The sequence below is a fragment of the Thunnus maccoyii genome, chromosome 5 (genome assembly GCF_910596095.1).
Source record: "Thunnus maccoyii chromosome 5, fThuMac1.1, whole genome shotgun sequence".
Taxonomy (NCBI): domain Eukaryota; kingdom Metazoa; phylum Chordata; class Actinopteri; order Scombriformes; family Scombridae; genus Thunnus; species Thunnus maccoyii.
The window spans coordinates 24554946-24573523 of record NC_056537.1 but is presented as its reverse complement, the minus strand read 5'-3'; the positions used below and the strand labels follow the sequence as shown (position 1 = coordinate 24573523).

At 41.0% G+C, this 18578-nt stretch overlaps 2 protein-coding genes across 2 annotated transcripts; both read right to left on the bottom strand.

The window, feature by feature from the left end:
* Window positions 1-1185: 1185 nt before the first annotated feature.
* Window positions 1186-9258, bottom strand: trabd (TraB domain containing). Its single transcript, XM_042410558.1, has 10 exons — window positions 9175-9258; window positions 8673-8713; window positions 8253-8319; window positions 7615-7781; window positions 7102-7242; window positions 6562-6672; window positions 6299-6438; window positions 3195-3367; window positions 2448-2544; window positions 1186-2356 (listed from the first exon to the last, which is right to left on the bottom strand). Exons 2-10 carry the CDS (start codon window positions 8694-8696, stop codon window positions 2185-2187), a joined length of 1092 nt encoding a protein of 363 aa, XP_042266492.1. The 5' UTR covers window positions 8697-8713; window positions 9175-9258; the 3' UTR covers window positions 1186-2184.
* A 90-nt stretch (window positions 9259-9348) lies between these two features.
* Window positions 9349-16129, bottom strand: panx2 (pannexin 2). The gene is made up of 5 exons (XM_042411541.1): window positions 15590-16129; window positions 12913-14027; window positions 12425-12560; window positions 11714-11899; window positions 9349-11567 (listed from the first exon to the last, which is right to left on the bottom strand). The coding sequence occupies exons 1-5, from the start codon at window positions 15816-15818 to the stop codon at window positions 11251-11253; spliced, it is 1983 nt and encodes a 660-aa protein (XP_042267475.1). The 5' UTR covers window positions 15819-16129; the 3' UTR covers window positions 9349-11250.
* Window positions 16130-18578: the final 2449 nt, after the last annotated feature.

The window sequence follows — 18578 nt, the reverse complement described above, 5'->3', positions numbered from 1 at the left end:
CCTGTAAGATCAAATCACACTGCTTCAATTACTCAGGGTCCAATATTGATTAATTGGGCCATTTAACAAATTAAAGAGTATAACTGAACTCCTTTTATATATCTTATAAATATCTAAATAATGTGAGCACTGTGCATATAATTACTTAAAACCAAGATTGGGAATATCTGGCAATCAATGTTGGTTTATAGCCTTGCAAACATGTAATAGTTTTGTTCAGACTGTTGAATTTAATGGGACATCTCCCACAAAACAAAGGTACAGCTACGTCATCTATAGCCACTTTTCACACGTGCAGCAAGAGGCTCTGTATTATGGATACACATCAGTGTTGGTGGTAATGAGCCTCAGCAGAGGAGGCAATCTGAGGGTCAAAGGCAGCAGTGATAGCAGTGTAAGGCTTTATCTCCCGACTCTGACCGATCTCAACTGTGATTTTCCTTCATAGTGGTCAAGTTCAATCCTCAAATTTGAGAGAAACAAACCAATTTCACTTTTTATCATCTTCCCGTCCTCATTTTACAGTCAGACTGGGAAGTGATAATGCATATTTCATAAAAGTACAAACAGCTGGTGCCCTGGATGTCAAATGTTCTCATGAAGGTTTTTAGAGATGGCTTTCTGTACAAGATGCATCATTTTTGTATGTCAAGTATGAACCTTTACTCAGAGATTGAGCCAGTTGTGTTAAAACCCAAAACGTGAAGGTGCCTCGTATTGGAGGTACAATCAAATATACAAATCACAAGTTGGGCTGGCGATATGGACAAAATCAAATATCACGATATTTTTTTTACCAAATACCTCGATATCGATATTGCAACAATATCATGGGGATGATTATTGGTGCTTTCACAAAATATTTACACAATGAGATTTTTGACACTCATCAGTAATGTGGATATAATGACTAAGTGGGTAAAGGCAAATAATAGAACAGCTAGAACAGTCTGGTAAGTTCAGAAAATTACATCATTTTACTGTAATGCAGCCTTTAAAACCAGGAAAAGACAACACTTATATCAAGATATCAATATAATATCAATATATTGCCCAGCCGTAATCACAAGGTTAATGAATTTCTCATCCTGAGGCACATTTAAGCCTGTCCTGCGTCAGGTCTCTGTTGAACATATGGGTTAATGTATAAATGTAGGGGCCAGTTCAGTTAAAACCAAGACAACACAAGCTGGATGTCTATATTTAAGGTAACAGTATTTACAAAATATGCCTACAGCAACTTATATTGATAAAAGGACAGAATCTTACAAAGTTGCATTGACTGTAGTTTGTGTAAGATGCATACAACACATTTTTGCCTTTCTATTTAGTTCACCGTTAGCCCTTACAGCTGCATTACGAGGCACTTGTCTGTTGATGTAGGCAGGACCGTGCACATGGGAAATAAGTCAATTCTGTCTTATGCTAATCCTGTAAGTGAGTTTTTAAGAATATTCAATTTAAGTAGTAATTTTTCAATAACTAAGGAAATGATGGTCAACCTTTCAATTCAGACATTTTTTGACATTAACCTCACACCCTCATGGTGTCAATACATGCAGCAACTATAATATGTTCCCCGTATATATAATTTGTTTATTATAGTTATGACTGACTTGATATTTATTAATTTTTGAAGGTATGTTTTGTTTCCCTTCCCATAGGCTGCATGTACAGTTCAAGACTCGACCAGTCTCTTATAAAGTGCTGGACTTGAAATGGACCAATTACCAAAAAATGCTAATTGGCACCAGAATGGAGGAAGGAATAAGGAGGAGACAGCATTAGAAAAGTCTGTCTCTCAGAAAATGGCTCAGTCATACCAGGGCTGATGATACTGTCAAATAAAATCTCTGCATGTAAGTCATTAAAAGGAATGGCGGGGAAAATGGAAATCTATTCAGAAGGAATTATTGGCTTTTGTAAACCTTACAAAATTCAGATATGAAAGAAAGCGAAGAGTACTGTCATGGTTTCTTTGGCAGTACAGCCCTGCTGCGTCTACAGGGACATCAATACGAGGTGGGAGGCTCTTGACCCCCTGAGGTCCTTGTAAGTCCATAGTGTGGGCCGATGAACCCCTTCCTCCAGCCCCACCTCCTGTTTTAAGGCCATTGGTGAATGATGCATTGTTTTCATAAATCAAAGGTCGTGTCACTGAGGGCTTTGAGGAGACCAGTGGGGTCAAGCAGGGGGAGGCCGCACATTCTCCAGTAATGATTGGATAGCAGGTAAAGACAGCAGGGTTCTACCTATACTCCCTCCAGCACGGTAGCAGGCATATCCCAGCATTCCCATCATGACACCTTTTATGACCGCGCGCAACACCCAGCCAAAACGTGAGGGAGGTGCAACACTGAGGAAGAGAAAGACAGAAACATACAGCAGCTGTCAACACAGTTACAGGAGGTCTTCTATTCTGTTACTCAACATAAAAACAAACATACCTCATGATCTCATTAATGTTGAGATGTTTCTCCCAGTTTCTTTCTATACCAGGGACATGACCCATTCCCACAACTCCCACCACCACAGCAGGCACTTCTACAAAAGACGATAAAATGTTCTGTTACACAAACAATCCACATTTCTACAGCCATATATTCTTTATATTTCTATCAGTCTATATGAAACCACAAGTTATTCCTAAAAGTAAATCATCACTTAATTTCCTCAAAATTAATTATCCAATACACCAGGGACAGAAAAACAAGCCTTCAATATCGAGATCTTTCACCAGTTTGACATTACAGAAATCACAGTATCTAGAACAAATGAACTGCTGGCAAACTACATTATGACTGAATAAGCATGAATTTCTTCAGTTTCACAGTGAATACAAAGTTAAATAAATTAACAAAAAAGTGAAGCAACAGAGTGAAAAAAAGTTTTCATAACTGTTTTCGTTTGTCAACATTTAGAAGTCAAGTTTGAGATTAAATTCTAATGAGAAATCTACAATATGTACTGAATGAAAAGACAAAACTGTATTTTATAATACATTTGTGAATGAAAATATCAAGTATAGTAAAATATACATACACACATCGTACATACCATGTACATACTTGTCAAGGAAAAAAAGACGACTAGGTAGCCAAAAATGTATATGATGAAATCTATGTAACAATGTATATAATTAAACACACAAGAAAGATGGGATCTGGTATCTTAGTGAACAGGGTGATACCCACTCTGGGCATTAGGGGGGGCCTCCACACAGCGAGTAGCCTGGCGGAGCGTGTGTGTGAGGTAGATGTCTCTCTCAGCCACGATGGTCTGGTGGAGGGCAGGAAACTCGCCGATCATCTCGGACATAGTCTGCTCCAGCAGGTCCTTCTGTTTGCACTTCTCTACGTCCTCTTTACTGAAACAAGACACACAGTCCAACACAGTGAGCTGGAGGTCAAGTAGAAAGAAGAAGACAGTTTTTCTTTTCTGTTCTTCTTTTCTGTTCACACGTACTATATGGTTAATATACAGTGAAGAAAGAGGAACAAATAGAAATGTGCAGGGCCTGATAAAATCTGTATTTTACAGTTTATGTTACATTTTGCATTTTCGGTTTTGAAACATTTTGAGCATCCAATATTTAAAGTCTACAAAAGTCTCATACAACCCTTAACTTTAAATATTTATTAATTTTGTTAGTTTTTACTGTTCCATGGTACAAAATGAGCATAGTATATCTGTAGGGGTTTGATAGGGTTTTTAAACGATGTCAATAATGACTCTAAAGCTGTGAAGCCACTCTAATCCAGTCTGGATTAGTGGGAGATCCCACACATTAACAATTCAGAGATTTCTGTTTCAGTAATTGAAGCCCACAAAGTACACATTCTCAACTACAAGCTCCACATATGACTATACAATAATGAGCCTTGTCCCAACAGTCACTGTCTGAACTGTTTGTTTTCATAACCGTCATACTGTACAATAAGCGGCGAGGAAAATAAAAAGACAGCAACAGCTGTAGTTTGTCAGCCTCAGACGTGGCCAACAAAGGTGGGTCTCTCAGATACCAGAGTATCTTGGAACTCATTCCTCCCAAGTTATGACATGTTGAGTTTTTGTCTGGCTTGCACCACACACAGTGGTGGATCCATCTGTCTACTGTAGTTCAGGCGATATATATGAGATCACCTGTGACTGATAAATACCTGAATAGTAATACCTGATGATATATGACGTGATCACATAATATTTCCCCAAGGTTTAGAGTTGAATACAATAGTTGTGTTCTTCCAAATTTGAGCAAAAGCCTGCATTTGGAGGATGCTTTGAAATGGGACAGCATTTTCAGCCCTAATTTTTTCAGGCTACAAATGTGAAATTCAGAGGATGCAGTCCCTGAATCTGCACACAGCCATAGTGAGTGAGCGCTGAGCTAATAACGAGTTTGTCATTTGGAAGATTGGCATTAAAACCATACTTTCATGCATTTACTGTTCATGTCCCCTTAAGCAACACCGTTTTATACTTCAGAAAATGCAACAGCCATTTTAAAGAGAATGGACATAATATCACTTTATGCAGAAAGCTTCCAGTTAGATCTGATAGACACCAGCAGTTAAAAAAATTGGCAGAGTTGCATGTATTCAGGAAAATATGTGTGGGCGCACATTGCCTAGTTCTACACAGAGCACACAGATAGATGGATAGCCACGGTGCTTACACTTATACTGTTGCTCAATGCAAAATGTTATCGCTACCACAATTTACCCAAATTTCACAATTCTTTTATATCTAGAATTTACATTGATCTCCTATTTTAAAACCATGCTTCTGTTCCACATTTCTACAAAATTAATCCTCTGAAGAGAGACCATTAAACAGCATGTTCTGACCCATTCAGTGGTGGGCACAGTAACCAGTTCTGCCAAAAATACTTCCTGCTGAATGATATTCTCTTAAACAACCTCCCAAAAATGAATTTCTATCACATTTTATATATTTCTTTCTTATATTATGCAGCTGCACAGTATGTCTTTTTTTTCTCCTAGGATGGCAAAGTCATGACCCGCCCTACTCTGCCTCTGATTGGCTAGTATTTGTTGCCTTCATTGGTTAGGTTGGTTAGGTTTATGCATGAGGAGTGAGATTGGTAGGGTTAGGTTAAGAATATCAGGGTAAGCCAATCAGAGGCAAAGTAGGGCAGGTCATGACTTCGCCATCCTAGGAAAAAAAATATCACACAGTACATGCATACATAGCCTGAGCTGACACTTGCTGAAGCAATTCAGATATGTCTGATGGCTTACTAGCTCAGAATTAAGAAAATACAGCCAAGTTGTTTATTGTATTGCTATTGTATTATAGTGCTCTATAGTGCTTGGTATAATATCTAAGCGAACTGGTAGTTGGGATCTGTTGTGACAGCAAGACTTGAACAGGATTTGGACAACCTCTCTTTATCTCCGGCATGAACGAATTACTGACTTAAGATGCAAAATGTCACTGAAATACAGAAACAATGTTTTCTTTCCCCCGCCTGCTTGCATTTCTCACTAACACACATTATCCATCCACTGGCGCTATGTTTTACACAACCTTAACCACAACTGGTTAAGCTAATAGTGAATTGTTATGAACAAGCTAAAACAAGAGCTGTCTGTATGTAAACTAGCCTAACCATTTCGTTTGTAACATATATTAAAATTTAGCTAATTCCTGTAAACTTAGCTATTGGCTGAGACGGCAGCCCCCCTCTTCAAACCAGTCCCTCCTCCCTCTACCAGCGTGACCTGCAGGCAGTGAATCACATCAGCAGCAGAGGGAGGAGGACAAAGGACAGGATGATGACTGATAGTGACTGATGTCTGTGTTCTTCATTCTTTCTAAACATCACTCAGTATTTTGATGTCAGAAATATTATTTCTATCATTGATTGTTAGATTTTTTTCCAGTGAAATATTATTGAGTTTATAGAGTGACTTTATGAGGTAAACATTACCGTTGCTGCTCTACAAACAATATTTAGTTATATTTAAAATATATATATTTTATATGTTCCTGCGACCAATCAGCACCTGTCTGAAAATACCGGCTGTGCATGGGGAGTTCTGTCCTTTTATACATATTTTCTAGTCCTATTCTGAATTTATTGTTTTTTTAAAATAATATATTTTCAAAAAGCAATTCTTTAGTAATGAAAAAGAACCATGAAGAGTATCGATAAAGAACTGGACCGATAAGGAGTATTGATAAGAGTAGTATTTTCGATCAAATCCTAACAATACCCATCCCTACTCATGACACTGTGTGGTATGACAACAAGTGATTCATTTGAGTTTTATACCTGATTGGGTCTGACAGAAAGCAAAGACCCCAGGCGAGGCGAGCCTTCTGCCACAGACTGAGAGCAGCAATGGCCCTCTTGAACGTGACAGGGATGGGCCTATCCCCAAGGTGAAATTTACAGAATGGCACCCGTCCAGCCTTTGTGGAAAGAAGAAGAAGAAGAAAAAAAATTACAGAATAGAAGAATTAAGAAAGCTGATAAAATAAACACAAGAAGTGACATTGTTACCCACTTTTTTTTGTTTTGTTTTTTTACTTTACCTCTTTGAAAGCCTCCCTGAACTCTCCTCCAGGAGCCATGCCCAGCTGCTCTGTGATGTGAGCTGAAACTTTGAGCAGGAGGATCTGCATCAGGCCAGACATCAACCCATTCTGACAAACACAGAGAGCAGAAATTAGCATTCACAATGAAACAGATATGCCTTCAGTACTCATTTTTATAAGTGTTACTATTTAAACGGGAAGCAGATGTAACACTTTAGTTTCATGTGCTTACATTGGCATAGTAAAACAAAGAAGACTAAATTCAAGTGCAGAACAGACTAAAAGCTCTTTACTCGCACTTAATCCTGCCTGTGCATCATTTATATTTATTTTTCCATTAACAATGAGTGCATGCTGCAGTCTAGAGAGAGCTGTTTCAAATACCAGAACATCATTACTGCTTCATTCAAAATATTCAATACCTTCACTTTCTTGGTTTCACTTCCTCTCTCCATTACTCCCTCTTGCCTTACTTGGCCGTCTTGCTCTTTTTCACACTACCACCCTTGTTAATTCCCATTTTTCTGAAAGCCTGACCTGCTTAATGGCCTGTTGAACCTTATCCAGGTTGATGTCTTTGGCTTCCCTCAGCAATGTATTCTCATCCATCTTCAACATAGACACCCTATACTGGCACAGCTCCACCACCACCACATCTGGCTGCACAGCGCGGATCGTCTGTGTGAGGGAGAGAAAGAGAAGTGGGTATGTAAGATAAGAGACAGACGCAGAATGCAAGAGAACAACAGGGTAAGAGAGCAACAAATGGCCAACGAGCAGCAAGGGAGAAAGTAAAGACAAAAGAAATCAATGAGGAGAGAAGAAAACAAGATTATGCTTGCCAAAAAAGGAATGCCAACATAATTAGTAAGAAAATACAGGCAGGCTTCCACATCATCACTTCACCATGCTACTCTACAGCGCTTCACCACATTCACAGAATTTCTCCATTATTTCACTGAAAAAAACATCACAGCATATCACATTTCAAGAGGGTGCAAGTGGCACTCTGCACTGTACAAATATTGTTGTGAATTCTCATTGGCTCACCGTGGCCACATCCTTTTTGCTGCTGTCACTGAAGTGGGCAGTGCCCACCAGGTACAGGAGGCTGCCATCAGGGGCAGTGAGACGGGTCACTGTCTCTGGGAGGTCAGGGGATGACTGGCGGCGCTGAGCTCGCAACTGCCAAAGCAGCTCCATTGCTTCACCATCCGCTAGACAAAAACAACAGAGACGGTATTAAAGGGAAAGAAAAATAGCTTTTGAGGTCTTATGATGTAGAGGAGCTACAGCTGTTTAGTAATATTCAGACAAGTCCAAGGACTAAAAGAACACTACATAAAACAATCAAAGTGTACAAGAGCTTTCTTTGTTTGGTTATTAGCGAGTACAGTAACAAAAGTATTGGCAAATGCATTTGTATCAGGAAAAACTGCATTCTTAAGGTATGACGTGATTATCTGGAGTTGATCTACGATTGCTGCAAACAGCAGCACAATGTGATAATCAAAGCAGTTAGCAAAAGATTTGTTGTGCAGGGAATATAATTTGTAAGACTGACATTATTGTACCATGTAGATTTACCATTTAAATGAGAAATACAATAAAAAGTCTGCTGCAGTAGTCACTTTCTGGTGAAATACAGCATATACACACTGCACTTTGAAAAAAAACCAAGCACTTACAGAGCCCTGGAGGTAGACATGGCAGTTCCTCTTCTGAAGGATCCTCTGATGGGCGGACTGACTCATCCTGTGAGATCATTAAAACAACGAACAAGTTTTAAGAGAGAGGGCATGTTTGCATAAGCACAAACTTAAGAGATTATTCCTCACCAAGTCTAGCCAGTTTGAGAACGATAGGCTATTTGCAAATTACATTATAACTATATATTTTTGCATACAATACATAATTCTTGAACACACACACACACACACACACACACACACACACACACACACATAGCCCAGTATGTCGTCTTACCCCAGTGTGAGCAGCACATCTGTCAAAACATCAGTCATAACCATCTCTCTCTCTCTCTCTCTCTCTCCCTCTCTCTCTCGCTTAAATACACACACATTATATGCATATTTATATGTACAAACCTCTGAATTGTTGTCTTGGTCCATCTTTGAAGTACTGAAAGCTGCGTGTGACAGAGAGCAGAACGAAAGCACCGTGAGACGTTCACTGACCATAGAACAGTGTTACTGACTGCTGACGTCGCTTTATGTGTAAACGCAGCTAACAGTTGTACGCTGTAATGTTCCTGAGAAAAAGTGGTATCGGTCTTTGATTTATGACAATAAAACAGCTAAGGGAATAAGCGACTTGCCGTAGGCAGCTTTATGACTTAGTTAGTTAACGCTACTTTCAGGTACGGGACTGCTAAACCTTGAGCGTTTGCTGAGGGCTCGTCGGTTTGGTTAGCTAATGTTAACTTACCGGATGATGACAGCTAACGCAAGCTAATGTAGGCTAGCAAGTCCAGTAAAAAAAGTCAAATCATACACGGTGAAGAGGACTAGTTTTACAACAGATTCTGCCATCCTTAAATACAAAATGTTTACTAATTTACACGATAGCTGTCAAATAGGTACAACTTACTGAGCAAGCCAGCCCGTCTGTCAGTGTGCTCTTCGCCACTACAGCAGCAGCGTCAGAGCAGTACTCGGCTGTAAATGACAGCCGCAGTGCATTCTGGTACATGTAGTCTTTGATTGACAGGCCACGCTACGTTGTTTTTTTTTTTTAAAGAAAATGTTTTTAATTCGTTTTCATTATAACATTTTACACACTACAATCAAAGTCTGGACACCCTTCTCCACGTTTTCACTAGCATTAAGACCCGTCAAGAGATTTATCTCAACACAATAGTCTCAATGTGAAAATATACACACAAAATCAGTTTAAGCAGAGCTGTGTTACAACATAACATGCTCTCACACACACCCGTGCTACAAGTCTTAAAGTGCTTTTGGATGCATTTAGTGTGCTTGAGTAGTCCAACAAGGGGATTTTGAACCAACCTGTTTCATAACAATGAGATGGATTATTTGTTATTTCCACAAAAACTAAGGATAACTGGAAGCTGAAGTGGGAAAATTGCTGTCTCCCATCACAAGTCAGTAGTCAAAGTGTGTTTTTATTGAATGCTCCAGAGGATATGAGTATAGTATGCATAGGTCTACCCTATAAGTAGCCCCCTGACAACAGCACTGTTTTCTACAGTAGATGTCATATTGGTGCATCAGTGCAGAGAGTTCCTTTATTGGCGTTTCTGTAATGTATGCAGCTGCAATAAATGCATATTGAGAGGTTGTGGTAGGCACCCATCCCCTTGTCCACTCACTCATTCCCTGTGAAAAGTGCTAACATACCTTATATGCTTGGTTTTACTACAAATAGCCAACTATTCTAACTATTCATTCCTTCATGTTTATTTGGTGATCAAGTGGATGTTAGCACAATGTGAGACAGGGCAGTACCACTAAAAGAAATTTAGACTGTGTCAGACCAGCAGATGACAATCAAAAGCTTATACAGTAGCTATCGTGTAAGAAACCTTCCTACTCATCATTCACTTCACATCACAGCACTCCCACAAGAAGCCAGCAGAACACAAAAGTCATATACTTTACCAGTGAGTCCAGCTCCGTTCATCATATTGGAGCTGCTATTAAAGTCAAAAACACCCACATTGTACTAGTTGCCTTAAATATCTGCATTTCTGAGCAATATTGAAGTTTCACATCGTCCCTCAAAGCCACCCTTTCATTACAGAGTCTGTTCATTTGCCCTTCCTTAATATAATACGCCAATTTACCTTTATTATTAATGACGTGCAACTATAGTTGAGTCAAGATACACGTTCACTGATACACGTTCCTAATCAATAATGAAATGGCAATGATAACGCCATGAAATGTGTTATATTATAAACACCCCACAAACACTGGGTCATATACAGTGTCTTTATATGTATAGCGTTCTGTGAAATATGATGTTGTAAGCGCATACATTATTGCCACAAATATATTGTGATCTTTTGCATATTAATTGTGCAGATCTCAACCACTGTATTGCGTGAGCTACCTGTCTACTTGGCTATTGGGATAAAGGGACAAAGCGTTATCATATGTGTTTAAAATACTTTTTTTTGAAGCCATAATGCAGTCCTCTTTGCAGATATGCATTTGGTGTATCTTTTTTTTTTTTAAGAAAGCTCACTCATCCCTCATAGTCGTTCATCCTTTCATTATTCGATATATTATTTGACCCTGCACTGTAGCACCCTGTTGAATTATATCACTGCTGGTTTCATTAGAGGGTGATAAGCTGTACACAGTCATCCTGAGACATGAATGTGACATAATTTCCTACAGTACACTCTAGTCAACACTATTAAACACACAAATGTCTGTTCTTTTTATCTTCTCTGAGTAATTTTCCCATCTAAAAGTTCAGTTCATGACTGGATTTTTCCATGTCATCTCATTTCTGCTCATCAGTCGGCCCAATCCACCCATCCCAGAGTTTTGTGAGTTAATTCAGAGAGTAAAGGTTGCTGTTGATAGGAGGTGAATGACATGGTGGTCATATGTGCAGAGTGTAGTGTTGGGGGAGGGAGGTGGGGGAGATTAGGAGAGGAATCTCTGTCAGTATTCCCCTTTGTCTCCTTTTTCAACATTCCCCAGCAGCGATGAGCTCCCCAGGTCTCTCTGCCAGTCTGCCTCTACGTTGTTCCTCGTCCTCTTCTTCCTCAAAGAGAGTGTGATGAATGCTCAGAAGCTGGTGTGTTGGGGCTCTGGCCAGTGGGGGTGGTTGAGCCTCAGGGTTTTCTGCCTGAGTCAGAGGATCCCTTGGAGGAGAGGACTTGGGACTGAGGGGGTCCTCACTGGACGGCGGGTTGGGGCTAACACCATTTACATAGGTAGTGGTGGGCAGGGTCACTGTAGAAAAGGTAGTGTTTGTTGATTCTGGAGAGCAAACCTTAGTCTCTGGAAAGAGAAGCATAAAATATATACTGTAAGGTGGTAAGGAAGAGAAACTCAAAGTCAAATGATGATGCTCAGAGTACAAGTGAAATGTGATGAATTCTGCCCTGAACCAAGAAGAGTAAGAGTGAAGGAGAGACCAGACTTACCTGTAATGGCACCAGACACATGAACAATAGTGTGTGTGCCTTCAAGATACACTGTATCCATGCTGTGCTCTGTGGGTAGAGGTTCTGTGATTGTGGCCTCCACCTTGGGCTTACGAATGGTCAGCATGTATGGGTGGACGTCCAGAGAGAAGTTGCGAGTGTGCTTTTTCTCCATTCCACTTAAATCTATAATTCAAAATGATCAGACTGATTTGATATGCCAAAAAGCCACTTCCTTACACATCCAGCAGATATGGAACAACATTAGCATTAATTCAGAGTTGTGCTTCGAATGTAAGTCCAATATTCACTCTCCTTTTAGCTCTATTTTGGTCTCCACCAAGTCCTGAGGGAATTGTGTGGCTATTTGGCAGCTAAATGCTCCACTCATTTCACCAGCTAGTTGCTAAATTTGTCTATCTGCTGTCTGGTGCTCGACAGGTAGCATACAGTGAATTTATCAGAGCTTTTTCACTGAAAAGTGAGCCAAACAGTAAGATTGCGGTGTGTAAAACCAAAACAATGAGCTGAAAGGAGCTAAAAATCTCTGTCGAGCCAAAGAGAACTGCAGAGGTTGGTGATAATTCTCTGTAATTGTCACTACAACATTTCACATTTGATTCATCAGTCTAAAAATATTAATTAGAGCAGCTTTAAAAGAAAATTTATTTCTTAGCATGCCATAGACTGACTGTTCATTGTATTGTATACCTTTTGTTGCAGGATGTTGTGTGCCCTTGCTATCCAGAAGTGGTGCAATGAAGCTGTCTGCCACTGTCTTTCGCCTGAGCGGTTTGGGTTTTTCAGGCTTTGTGTTATTTTCCAAACGTGTCAGGGTTAGAGGTTCCTTTACAAAGGACAGACAACAGAAAGCAGGTCATTATATCATATCTTCAACAAAAAAGCAGCTCTGACTTGTTCGACATACAGTATTTTGGAAGTTTACATGATGACCACTTCTACAGAAAAAGCCTCTTAGCAAGAGCTGATATGGCTCAGTGGGACGTATCTTGATCAGACTTCTCAGTTCATGTTGATATGAGCTGCTGTGCTCCAGTGAATAAGTTATAATAAGTATTATTTTGTTTCTACAGAAGAGTAGGTTTAAAGTTTTCCTACTGCTGTCATTGGTGTAGTTGAATAAATGCTGACGTATTACAACTAGAGACTAGAAAATTGTTCTCAGACAACTGCCTTACCTTGAATGGCTGAGGAAGAGGATTTGAACTTGGGATCCATTTAATCTTCTTGCGGGGCCGTTTGATGACCAGAGGCTCCATTGCCATATCTCCCACTCCGAGATCAGAAGGATCCATGTTAGGATCTATTGTTTGTATCCCAGAGTCCCTCACAGTGGGTGTAGCGTCATGGTTGGACTGTGCAAGTGCAGCCAACAGCTGCCTGACCACATTGTCATACATGAGGTCACTCTCATTGGTGATGAAGTCCAGTCGGTTGAGCGACTTGATGTGGTCCCTGTTCTCATTGCAGAACATGGCCAGGATGTTGATATCACAGAACTGAGATTTCTGCCAGCGTCGCCGTGTCTTGATACCAACTTTATGCAATTTGTCAAATACAAAGTTGGACTTGCGCACCACAAACAAATGTAGCAAATTAACCAGGATGATGAGGTTCATAGTGCAGAGCAGAGCAATGTCTACTGCTGCCATGATACGTTGCAGCTGCACAGCAGGCAGCTTACAGTTGACCCTGAGCTTCAGTTCCGGATAGCTGCTAATGTCTGGGGGCTCACCCAGAGCACAGGTAAATTCATTCTGCCTTTGGCGGGCATAGTAAGCGCTAAGGTAGGAAATGGGTATGGAACTGAGGCAGATGATAGCCAGGTGGCGTGCCAGGTAAAGCTTTGCCAGAAAGTTACTTTGGCCTCGTCTCTCCAAATACTTCTCAAATAGGTTTTGCTCAGGACTCTTCTCCTTCTCTGCATTCTCTATAATCTCCCTTCTCTCTCGCTCAGTTATGCCAGGTCCTTTGGATTGGATCTGCTTCTCGATCTTTGGGGCTCGGCCCTCAGCAGCTCGATGATAGCAGTTATCAATCTCTTGAAGCAGGAAATTGAGCTCTGAAGTGAGCCGCGTGGAGGCAAGGAACTCCCAGCCCAAAGCAGGAATGTACATGATTCCAGCGAAGGCCAGCAGCGCATAGGGCAGGAACTTGTGTTCAAATAGAGAAGGCCAGAGGTGAGATTCCACACCAGGTATAGCATCACGCAGGTCTGTCCAGCAGTAGCCTCTTGCATATAATGCCTGGTCTCTGGTAAAGTTGTGTGGTGTGTAACAGTATATGGACTCCTCTGAAGAAAGCAGAGATAGAAAACACCAGTCCAAAAACTGTTTTAACAAGATAGAGGATTACATTCATAACATTATTTAAATGTATTAGCTGAAAGACAAAGGTTTCAATGATACATCATGAACTTTATTTTCATAGTCTCAGTCCTCATTCCTGTCATGTGACTCTGATAGGCAGTCCAATTGTGCAAATGACTAAAGTGGAAAGAGTTTTGAAAAATTCCCTGGTTCAACAATTTCATCTAAACCTCTTAGTGGAAAGTGAAAAATAGGTTAACATACCTGAAACATTTGTTGAAAGCATCCATTGTACTGTGCATGTACACATAACACTGAGTACTGTGAGTCAATATTAAACTATTAAGTAACTCTGCAAAATCAGATGCTTAAAACAGACGAATTCAGGTAATAGCTTCATTGCTCACCTTCATTTCACTTTCAAATAGTGGTTATGGTTAAACTGGGGGACTTGATATTTCCTTATATGTATTTCAATAAATGCAACTTGCAAAGCTCTTTTAAAAAATTGTAGCAAATATCTTTAATCAGTTTCATTTTAATTAGTACAATATCTCAGAGAATCTTTAAGAATCACTCAGTCTGTTCAGCACAAAGCGCTGTGCCTCTCTGACAATATCCAAAAGCTTTTCTGAAAATGATAGATTTGTTTGCATGGCTCAGATAGAGGAAGTGAGAACACACCTCTTCCTGTAGAAAATGTTCTGTATCAGTTCTGTACCCATTAAGTACGAATCTAAGAGGTTCAGGGTTGCAGCTGGACGAAAAGGTTCACTTATAAACTTTGGAATGAATTGCAGTGACGTGTGATTTTGAAAAGTCTCAAATAGCATTTATAACTATTTTCATTAGAAATAAAAACATTTATACGTTGGAATTTACACTTTTATGCTGTAGATGATGAATTGAATATATGCAATGACATCACACTGCGCTGTCCTTGTGCTGACTCATCTACAAATTCTTTGACATGATATGATAACACAAACACACTACTGAGTGAATATGCAAGAAGTTGCCTGGACACCCACATCTTTTCTGCTGCTCAAGTTAAACGCTCATTCCCAGCTGGATAATGCTGCTATGCAGAGAGCCTGACTCAGCAATGAACTAACATCTTTCCCATCCATCGCATCCACTCATCCTCCTAACTGTCCTCCTCCCCTTCACAACAATCCACCATACCCCTCTATCTCCAATCTGCCTTCCTCACTCTATAACCTTTGTAGCGTTCTCCTTTTCCCTCCCTGGCTGATCTATGACTAACACTTCTTCTTATCACTGTGTCACAGGAGACACAAAAGCACTGCCTGGCTAACTGTAATTACACAATGCTAGGCATAACTAATTCTTCAATGACTTCCAACTGTCATCATATTCTTGTGGTGTGACTTGAGTTGTGTACAGTGTACTGTATTGGTGCATTTCAAACCCTATGCTAGATTGTCACAGACTGTACCTCAGTCCAAAGTGTCATGGGGTCTAACAGCTGCTGTTGTAACTTCCTAGCAGATAATGAACCCCCTCTAGTGGCTGAACATCTCACCTGCAAAGTTCCTTGTGAAGACGAGGGTGACCAGCAGGATGGGGATGATGACTGTCCCGATAGTAACAACACGATCAAAGGGCAGCTCCAGCTTGAGTTGCACCATCAGGCTGGCCAGTGCCCCACCTCGCTCATCCTGGGAGGAGCCTGGCAGGATCAGCTCCTTCAGCTTCTCGCCGGCGAGTAGAGCTGTAGCCATGTCTAAGTTTTGATCGAGGATGTTCTGCATCTGGGACACACACTACAACCCTCCTCTGGGCTGGAGAGGAGACCACACTCTCCCTGCTGTAGTTAAAAACTCCTTGCCAGAGTCTGATACACACCCGCACACAAAAATGTGTGGCCAACTTCAGCCCCTGTCACCACACGTGGGAAAGAAGTGGGTCATACTGTGTGGTCCGTTTTATCCTGAGCTTAGATTCTTCTGTGGTTGCTCACAGATGTTTTGTGTTAGAGACACACATAATGTTCAGGAGCACACTCCTCACTAGACCTCTTCTATGTGCATCTCTACGTTTTGCCCTGTCTCTACAGTGCCCGGCCTCAGTCCACACACTCTGTGTGGCAGGTTGAAGAATGAGCTGAGTTTAGGAGGCGTCCTTGCAATCCCCAGAGAGGATGATTGTTGGCTGATGAGTTGTTACATGAGCTTCGGTCAAGAGATGCTCTGACCAATTCTTTCCTGCAAGACAGATAACCAGGTAGTGAGGTAATGTGAGTTATTTTAAAAAATAACTATGAGGAAACATAGTATGCACAGGCTATTATTACTGTGAGCTACAAGGTGTCAGCATATGTAGGTTATTTGTGCAAACATCTTTTAAATGAGCCATAGTGTGAATTTATATTGTTTCACACCTTCCTTAGGAAAGCTCTCTGTTTTCATCCATTGTCCTCTATAATGCAGTCATGTGGCCAAGGACGACTAATCCTCACTCTCTGACCAGTGGAGTGTGTTAATGTGGTTACATCTAGGGGGATTTTTGCCTTTGATCGAGCAAGGACACTAAAGGGCAAATTTATTCTCTGGAGAGAGAGCTAACCTGAAGTAACAACTGAATTTACGCTGGAATTGTTTAGTTATTTTGACCAATTATGCATTTGTCGTTAACAATGAACAACCCTGTCTCTGTTATTCCAAAATCCTTCCGCTGCCTCTTGCTTGACACCTGGTGGTCATGATCTCTGTGGAACAGCATGTTCACACTGGGATGTTAGGTGAGCTCAGACACTTGTCAGTGGGATGTCTTGTCCTGTGCATACATGCATATATAATATGCATGCATGTGCTGTAATTGTGCGGCTCATTTCACAGTTATGTGAATGTCCTTTGCAAGGAGTACATCACCCCTTCCCATCAACAATCCTCACCCTCTTGCTCTCGCTCTCCCTCTATGCTTCTTTTCTATCTCTTTTCTCTCTCCATTTCCTCTCATTATACAAAAACACAGCTCATCTATGTAATCCTTTAAAGCCAAGCCCTCTAGTCCAGGGCTGGAAAGTGTACTTAATATCTAAGGGAGTGGAACTACAGTTTCATGATTTCCAGGGACAATTAGCATTCTCTGGTCAGCTTTATAGCACTCTCACCAGCATGCTGAGAAAGATCACAAGGAGAGGATTGCTTTGAAATATTACCAGAGAACACTATTCAAGGTTGCTGTTCATGCTGACTTCATGCAGTAATTATTGTTACACCAAAAAAAGAAAGAGAACAAGATGTCCTATGAGATAATGCAACATACAGTACTGTTTTGACTCTGTTCTGTCCATGTATTACCTTTTCAATCAAGATAACTACATCATCTCCATCCTCATCGACTGGCTGAAGGAAGCTCAGAGGAGAAATAAACTTTGTATAATTTAAATTTAAAGGGGCGGCATGACATTTTAGAAGCTGCACTCCTGTCTGCCAGCCACTGGCACTGGTCCAGTACAACAGATTATGCCCTACAGTTGGGCGATGCTGCCAGTGTTTAGACAGGGAATCCCAAATTCCTTGGCTACTACAGCATCCCGCTTGGCTATGACCGATACGACCCACTACAAAGAGATAGAGCTAGGCTCCAGTACAGAAGCTGAAGCAGCTCAGTTCATTCATTATGAATCAGATGATGGCTGAAGAGGGAAGAACTTTCAGCCCACATGACTCTGACTTGTTCGCAGACATTCAAAAAACACATCTGACCAGATAGCAGTACAAGAATAGATTTTAGGAAGATGTAAAGGAACACTACTCTACACTAATAGTACATAGGAAAGAGAAAAAAGCGTCCACATTGTGCCCACACTTTTGACTATAAAGAAGTCTCTATGGGAACACTGCAGGAGAATCTCATTAGGGTGGGAAGATCACTATGTCCTAGTTAGCTCATGTTTGGCTGGGATGCTCCCCACTTGGTATATGATTTAAGAGGACCACACTTCTATCAGAGACATTTGCATTGCAGTGAATTGCAGCTGCCTGCGGATGACGAGCTGTTTCAGCACCGGAGCAGCGGATAGCTCCCGAACGGCCAGCAAGAGACGAGCTGCTAAACATCAAGTGTAGCGTTTGAGAGTGTGTGTGTGTGTGTGTGTGTGTGTGTGTGCGTGCTGTTCTCTCTCTCTCTCCCTCTCTCTCTGTCTCTCTTTCTCTTTCTGTGTTTGTGTGTGTGTGTGTGTGTGTGTGTGTGTGCATGAGAGAAGAGGAGATCTTCCTGTCCTGACTCTCTTTAAGAGACTAACTACCTGCATCAGCTGTCTCTACCTGTCCACATCGGTGACTATCACCGGAGAAATACCAAACTCCCTCTCTGGCGCTAACAAACGAGCCATGTGCAGACAGCGAGAAAACAATAAAATGCACTCACCATGTCGCGCTGCATCTCCCGGCACGGTAAGAGTTAATCTGCAGTGCGGGCGAGCAGCTACAGCATGTATCCGAGCACACCGGTTTGTTCCGCCTTTCCCCCCACAGCTCCCCTCCCTCTCCTCTCCTCTCCTTTCC

Bases quoted from the DNA above. Each gene is read 5' to 3' on its own strand.
- trabd (XM_042410558.1), bottom strand. From the start codon at position 8,696: ATGGACCAAGACAACAATTCAGAG. The intron at 6,673-7,101 runs GTCAGGCTTTCA...TGTGTTTGTCAG, and splicing joins TTCAACAGGCCATTAAGCAG to AATGGGTTGATGTCTGGCCT. The intron at 2,545-3,194 runs GTGGGTATCACC...CGTCTTTTGTAG, and splicing joins GGCCCCCCCTAATGCCCAGA to AAGTGCCTGCTGTGGTGGTG.
- panx2 (XM_042411541.1), bottom strand. From the start codon at position 15,818: ATGCAGAACATCCTCGATCAAAACTTAGACATGGCTACAGCTCTACTC. The intron at 14,028-15,589 runs GTGAGATGTTCA...TGCTTTCTTCAG, and splicing joins CTTCACAAGGAACTTTGCAG to AGGAGTCCATATACTGTTAC. The intron at 11,568-11,713 runs GTAAGTCTGGTC...TTCTCTTTCCAG, and splicing joins TGTGTCTGGTGCCATTACAG to AGACTAAGGTTTGCTCTCCA.